General features: G+C 45.3%; 1 protein-coding gene across 1 annotated transcript in view; it reads left to right on the top strand.

Annotated features, from left to right (window-relative positions):
* The window catches only part of LOC135558264 (protein unc-13 homolog A-like), a 47,115-nt gene that overhangs the window by 1,356 nt on the left and 38,163 nt on the right, over window positions 1-7,596 (top strand). The window contains 5 exon segments of the mRNA XM_064991984.1: window positions 98-164; window positions 1,253-1,282; window positions 3,679-3,877; window positions 6,472-7,340; window positions 7,343-7,505. Coding sequence (XP_064848056.1) covers window positions 98-164; window positions 1,253-1,282; window positions 3,679-3,877; window positions 6,472-7,340; window positions 7,343-7,505 — 1,328 coding nt within the window.

Raw genomic sequence — 7,596 nt, 5'->3', positions numbered from 1 at the left:
AGGTGTGAGAGGATTATATGTGGTTAGAGTTGGGAAGCATTACTGGTACACCTCGGGCTTTGCACAGTAGAATGACTTACGTGTGTATGTATTTCAGATAACTAACCAGTACCCATACCAAGAAGACCAGGAGCGACCACTTCCTGTCCCAGGGACACAGTGCTGTGAGTAATCCACCAATCACTGGGCTTGTCTGATAGACGGGTGTTAGCGATTAACCAATGAGTCAACTATTCAATATCACCCTGTCAGTTCAGTGTACAGAGGCACTGGATGCGGAGTTTCTGGTGGTGTCAAAGTCTACTGAGCGTGGTGACACAGCTCTGGGGGGGGGGCAGGCAGACACACTGGGCTATGGCTCTAACAATGCATGGCACTCTTCAGCCAAAGGTTCCCTTTCAGCACACCATACAATAACAGTAGTAAGACAGTGTACACCAGCCATCCCCAATAGGTGGCCTGTAATTTGTTCACCTACAATTTGTTCACCAAGAAAAGCTCAAATTGATTTTAATTTAGGCAATCTGTTCCCAAGTATTCCCAAGCATAAATACAGTTGCCTATGTGATCGTATACCAATGTAATCAAGGTTAGAAATCATTCTGTTTTTGTCAAATACTATATCTGTTTGGGATTCTTGCGGTCAATTTGCAGTGTACAAATGATTTATAACTATGTTCCGGCCCACCGACCATCTGCTGAAGGAAAAATCGACCCACGGCTGGGACCCCTGGTGTAAACCGTTCAATTAAAGTGTTCTGAAACCCATGAAATTATCATTATAAGGGCACAAGGCGAGACCCAGAATCAGACATGGGAGGCAGATGGTTTAAGTCTCTGATATTTATTATAATCCAAGCAGTAGGTAAGAGTGGTCGTGGACAGGCAAAAGATCAAAACCAGGTCAGAGGCCAGGAGGTACAGAGTGGCAGGCAGGCTCGAGGTCAGGGCAGGCAGAATAGTCAGGGTTCAGAGTCCAGACAGGCAAGGGCCACAACCGGGAGGACTAGCAAAAGAGAGGAAAAAGCAGTAGAACTGAAAAAACCATGCTGGTTGACTTGATGAACTGACAACAGACCAGCAGGGAACACAGGAATAAGTACCCACGGACTAATGAGGAAAACAGTTGACACCAGGAGGTGGGTGGAGACAATCACAAAGACAGGTGAAACAGGTCAGGGTGTGACAATCATATTCCTAATGTTTCATAATTAAGACAGAATCCTTCTCAAAACGTTATGTTTCTTTGTAGGTAACTGGAGTCTGTGGGGAGACCAACAAAGTGAGTACCCTTAATGGGACATTTCACAATTTTTCATCTTCATATTCATCATCACCACACCAACATCAACATACAGTGGGGCAAAAAAGTATTTAGTCAGCCACCAATTGTGCAAGTTCTCCCACTTAAAAAGATGAGAGGCCTGTAATTTTCATCATAGGTACACTTCAACTATGACAGACAAAATGAGAAAAAGAGAAAAAAATAACATTGTAGGAATTTTTATGAATTTATTTGCAAATTATGGTGGAAAATAAGTATTTGGTCACTTACAAACAAGCAAGATTTCTGGCTCTCACAGACCTGCCTCTTCTTTAAGAGGCTCCTCTGTCCTCCACTCGTTACCTGTATTAATGGCACCTGTTTGAACATGTTATCAGTATAAAAGACACCTGTCCACGACCTCAAACAGTCACACTCCAAACTCCGCTATGGCCAAGACCAAAGAGCTTTCAAAGGACACTAGAAACAAAATTGTAGACCTGCACCAGGCTGGGAAGACTGAATCTGCAATAGGTAAGCAGCCTGGTTTGAAGAAATCAACTGTGGGGCAATTATTAGGAAATGGAAGACATACAAGACCACTGATAATCTCCCTCGATCTGGGGCTCCACGTAAGATCTCACCCCGTGGGGTCAAAATGATCACAAGAACGGTGAGCAAAAATCCCAGAACCACACGGGGGGACCTAGTGAATGACCTGCAGAGAGCTTGGACAAAAGTAACAAAGCCTACCATCGGTAACACACTACGCTGCCAGGGACTCAAATACTGCAGTGCCAGACCTGTCCCCCTGCTTAAGCCAGTACATGTCCAGGCCCGTCTGAAGTTTGCTAGAGAGCATTTGTATAATCCAGAAGAAGATTGGGAGGATGTCATATGGTCAGATGAAACCAAAATAGAACTTTTTGGTAAAAACTCAAATCGTCGTGTTTGGAGGACAAAGAATGCTGAGTTGCATCCAAAGAACACCATACCTACTGTGAAACATGGGGGTGGAAACATCATGCCTTGGGGCTGTTTTTCTGCAAAGGGACCAGGACGACTGATCCGTGTAAAGGAAAGAATGAATGGGGCCATGTATTGTGAGATATTGAGTGAAAACCTCCTTCCATCAGCAAGGGCATTGAAGATGAAACGTGGCTGGGTCTTTCAGCATGACAATGATCCCAAACACACCGCCCGGGCAACGAAGGAGTGGCTTCGTAAGAAGCATTTCAAGGTCCTGGAGTGACCTAGCCAGTTTCCAGATCTCAACCCCATAGAAAATCTTTGGAGGGAGTTGAAAGTCAGTGTTGCCCAGCAACAGCCCCAAAACACCCCTGATCTAGAGGAGATCTGCATGGATGAATGAGCCAAAATACCAGCAACAGTGTGTGAAAACCTTGTGAAGACTTACAGAAAACGTTTGACCTCTGTCATTGCCAAAAAAGTGTATATAACAAAGTATTAAGACAAACTTTTGTTATTGACCAAATACTTATTTTCCACCATAATTTACAAATAAATTAATAAAAAATCCTACAATGTGATTTTTTTTTTCTCATTTTGTCTGTCATTTTGTCTGTCTGTCTTTTTAAGTGGGAGAACTTGCACAATTGGTGGCTGACTAAATACTTTTTTTCCCCACTGTATATGAAAATGGCGCATCAACCAATTAGTAGGAAATGCCTACTCACAATTGGTCATAATCACACGATGCACACTGATGTCATTGGAAATGTTATCTTCCTCTATCGTTTTTACTACAAAACATAAACTCACCATTTTCACATACAGTGCATTCGGAAAGTATTCTGACCTCTTCCCTTTTTTCACATTTTGTTACTTTACAGCCTTATTCTAAAATGTATTAAATAAAATAAAAATCTCATCAATCTACACACAATAACCCGTAATGACAAAGCGAAAACAGGTTTTTAGAAGTGTTTGAAAATTTGTAAAACATTCAAAACAGAAATATCTTATGTACATAAGTATTCAGACACTTTGCTATGAGACTTGAAATTGAGCACAGGTACATCCTGTTTCCATTGATCATACTTGACATGTTTCTACAACTTGATTGGAGTCCACCTGTGGTAAATTCAGTTGATTGGACATGAATTGGAAAGGCACCCACAGCCGTCTATATAATGTTCCACAGTTGACAGTGCAAAAACAAGCCAAGAGGTCGAAGGAATTGTCCGTAGGGCTCTGAGACAGGATTGTGCCCAGGCACCAATCTGGAGAAGGGTACCAGATCTGTGCAGCATTGACGGTCCCCCAAAACACAGTGGCCTCCATCATTTTTAAATGGGAGAATTTTGGACCGGGGGAAAAGGGCCTTGGTCAGGGCCCTGATTTAATTGAATAATAATTGATTGATCGTGTTCTCCACCCCCCCTCCCCTCCAGATGAGGACCCAGACAGTGCTGTGGATGACAGAGACAGTGACTATCGCAGTGAGACCAGTAATGGCATCCCTCCTCCTTACTACACCACGTCCCAGCCCAATGCCTCCGTCCACCAGTACCCCATCAGAGACCAGCAGAACCGCCCCTCCTCCTACCCCCCCTCTAACAGCTGTGAACCCCTCGACTACAGGTGTGTGTTGTCCTACTCCCCTCTATTTGTTTGCCGCTTGATCTCCTGCTCCAGCTCAGTGCTTGCTGTGCAGGCCTGCTCCCCTCGGGCTGAGGAAAAGACACACTCCCCTGCCTGGGTTCCCTGACTTGGTTCCCTGACTGAGTTCCCTGGCCTGTCTCTCTCTCTCGCTGCTTCTTCATGCATTATTCAACAAACAATCTCATGGTCAATTTGTGTGTGTGTGTGTGTGCGTGCAGCCATGTCTGAAATGTGGCTTGCCTACTACTTTCCGAAACGAAATACTGTGTACTAATGTACTACATACTATTTAGTATAAACGTATGCATAAACGTATGCAGAATAATTTTGCACGCCCAATTTTTCAGTTTTTGATTTGTTAAAAAAGTTTGAAATATCCAATAAATGTCGTTCTACTTCATGATTGTCCCACTTGTTGTTGATTCTTCACAAAAAAATACAGTTTTATATCTTTATGTTTGAAGCCTGAAATGTGGCAAAAGGTCGCAAAGTTCAAGGGGGCCGAATACTTTCGCAAGGCACTGTACGTTTTGTGTCTGAGCCATTAAATTGCGACTCCACTTTGTCCCTGTACCAATATTTTGCTTGTTTTATTGCCTTGTGGAGGGAATAACTACACTGTTTATATTCGGCCATATTCCCAGTCCTCTTTCAATGGTTAAATGCGGTGTTTCGCGCTTTCAGTTTTGCTCGAATGCAGCCATCATCCATGGTTTTTTGTTAGGGTAGGTTTCACAGTGGGTACATCTCCTCCAATGCACTTCCTTATTTACTCACTCACAAAGTCAGCGTATAGATCAAGGTTATTGTCTGAGGCTGCCCAGAACATTTCCCAGTCCGCGTGATCAAAACAATCTTGAAGCATGGATTCCGATTGGTCAGACCAGCGTTGAATGGTTCTAGTAATGGGTATATCCTGTTTCAGTTTCTGCCTATAGGACGGTAGGAGAGAGATGGAGTTGTGGTCGGATTTTCTGCATCGCGGAATTTGCACGAGGTGTGTTGGTTCATTGTCCTGTTGAAAAACAAACGATAGTCCCACTAAGCACCAACCATTTGTGATGGCATATCGCTGCAGAATGCTGTGTTAGCCATGCTGGTTAAGTGTGCCTTGAATTCTAAATAAATCACAGTGACACCAGCAAAGCACACATTCACACCACCTCCTCCATGCTTCACGGTGGGAACCATGCATGCGGAGATCATCTGTTCACCTACTCTGCATTTCACAAAGACATGGCGGTTGGAATCAAAAATCTCCAATTTGGACTCCACAGACCAAACGGCAGATTTCTAATCCTTTCTAATCCTGTCCATTGCTCGTGTTTCTTGGCGCAAGCAAGTATTCTTCTTCTTATTGGTGTCCTTTTAGTAGTGGTTTCTTTGCAGCAATTCGACCATGATGTTGAGATGTGTCTGTTACTTGAACTCTGTGAAGCATTTATTTGGGCAGCAATTTCTGAGGCTGGTAACTCTCTAACATTTTCTCTGCAGAAGAGGTAACTCTGGGTTTTGCTTTCCTGTGGTGGTCCTCATGAGAGCCAGTTTCATCATAGCGATTGATGATATTTGCGACTGCACTTCATGAAACTATCAAAGTTCTTGAAATTTTCCAGATTGACTGACCTTCATGTCTTAAAGTAATGATGTACTGTCGTTTCTCTTTTGCTTATTTGAGCTGTTCTTGCCATAATATGGACATGGTCTTTTACCAAATAGGGGTAGATACTTTGAAGAATCTCAAATATAAAGTATATTTTGATTTAACACTTTTTTGGTTACTACATGAATCCATATGTGTTATTTCATAGTTTTGATGTCTTCATTGTTATTCTACAATAGTAAAAATAAATAAAAACCCTTCAATGAGAAGCTGTCCAAACTTTTGACTGGTACTTACATTGAACAACAGAGCAGCTCTTCGGTATGTTTAGTTATTTCTGTATAACCCCAACTCGACGAAGAAGTTGGCTCTTTTACAGTGGAGGTCAATTGGAAAGAATGTTTGTATCGGACATGGCCAGTGAGTGTTTATAGGTGTGTCTGTATCCTTTCCTTTACATTTCTCTCTTCTCTGCTCACCCCCTCTTGCACCTTCTCCCTCTCTCTAAAAAACAATTAATAGCTTAATTTAACATGGAGTATACTGCAAATACTCCTGTCTTTGCTCCCTGTGAGGATGCGTGTTCTTAGTAATTTGTCAGGTTTCTGGAGGCCCCTCACCTTTCTGTTCTGCTCTTATTTATTTCTCTCTCTCTCTCCCTATTTCCCTTATTTTATTTATCTCTGTCTGATACTGCTGTCACAATTAACTCTCATTGATTAACCATCAGTTTTACCTTTACGGTCAGGTGTTATAGCAGAGCGTTTTACTATTGCTCAGGGATGCTCTGGACATTGTGTACCTTGGGAAAGTCTCTGTCTGTCCCTCCATGTTGGTTACTGCTTCTTCTTCTTTTTTCAGGTGGGTTTCTTCTGTGTTCCTCCACCCTGCCTCTCATCCTCTCTCCACATTCACTTTCTTCTCTCTCTCTCTCCCCATTTATCTTCATTTCCCTGTCTTGCTCCCCCTTCCTAACCAGTCCGACGGGAAGCTATGCATCGTCGGGAGAGTTGAGTCGCTGCAGCAGCCAGCTGAGTGAGGAGGTGTACGGCCCGGAATACAGAGAGCGAGACCCTTATGATGAGAATGACTCCTACCACTCCTGCCACTCCTCTGTCAGCTACAGCAAAGGTTCTCCTGACTGGGACCCCGATGAGACCATGGGGGCGTATAGCGACGAGGGGGGCTACAGTAAGGATGGGGGTGAGGAGGGGGCCATCTATGAGGAGGATGATGGTGGTCTGTATGAGGAAGAGGTGGCGAATGAAGGAGAGGGGCACATATATGACGATGAGGATTATCTTCTGGATGGGACCCTCAGTGAGGATATCCCCTACACCCCTACCCCCACCAGCACGGCACCCCCCACACTGGACATCCCAGGTGCTTCTAGACCCCCTCTGCAGAAACAGCCCTCTCTGCATCAACAGCAGGCGCCACCCAGCCAACCGCCCAGCCATGCCCCAAATCTGGCCCACCCTCCGGGCATGGCTCCAGGAGGACAGCCCCCGGGACAGCCATCCACCCAGGCCCCTCAAGCCCAGTCTCATCCCCAGCCAGCCCCTGCCCCAGCCCAGTCCTTCTTCTCCATGGCCAAACCCTTCTCAGCAGCAGTAACAGGCCTGGCCTCGTCTTTCCTGTCTTCTGGAGTCCCTACTGCCCAACCTGCTCAGGCTCACCCTCCAGCTTCACAACCCCATCCCCAGTCTGCCTCCTCCATCCCCCCATCTCACCCCGCCACTACCTCCCATGGGCCCCAGTCCACAACCACTGGCCCCCCCTCTCAGCTGACCACCTCCACTGCCTCTCCCTCTGTTGCACATACAGAGGGCCCTGATGCCAAACCCCCCTGCTGGAGGACCAACTCCTCCTAGAGGAAGACAAACCCCTTCCCCCAAAAATTAGGACCCCTACCCCGACAGAGGAGGAGCACCCCATGGAAGATGAGGACCAACGGTATGACGAGAGTCGCCCCCCCACCCCAGTAGAGGAGGAGGAGGCCCTCCCAGAGAGGTAAACCCCCATCTCAAATCTTTTTCTGTTCTCCATGCGCAGAAGGGGTTTTGTTTATTGGGCCACCATATTGGGTGGACTGTGAAAAAGC

The sequence above is a fragment of the Oncorhynchus masou genome, chromosome 17 (assembly GCF_036934945.1).
Source record: "Oncorhynchus masou masou isolate Uvic2021 chromosome 17, UVic_Omas_1.1, whole genome shotgun sequence".
NCBI lineage: Eukaryota > Metazoa > Chordata > Actinopteri > Salmoniformes > Salmonidae > Oncorhynchus > Oncorhynchus masou.
The sequence above is the reverse complement of the archived record's forward strand: the minus strand, read 5'-3'. Positions and strand labels throughout refer to the sequence as shown.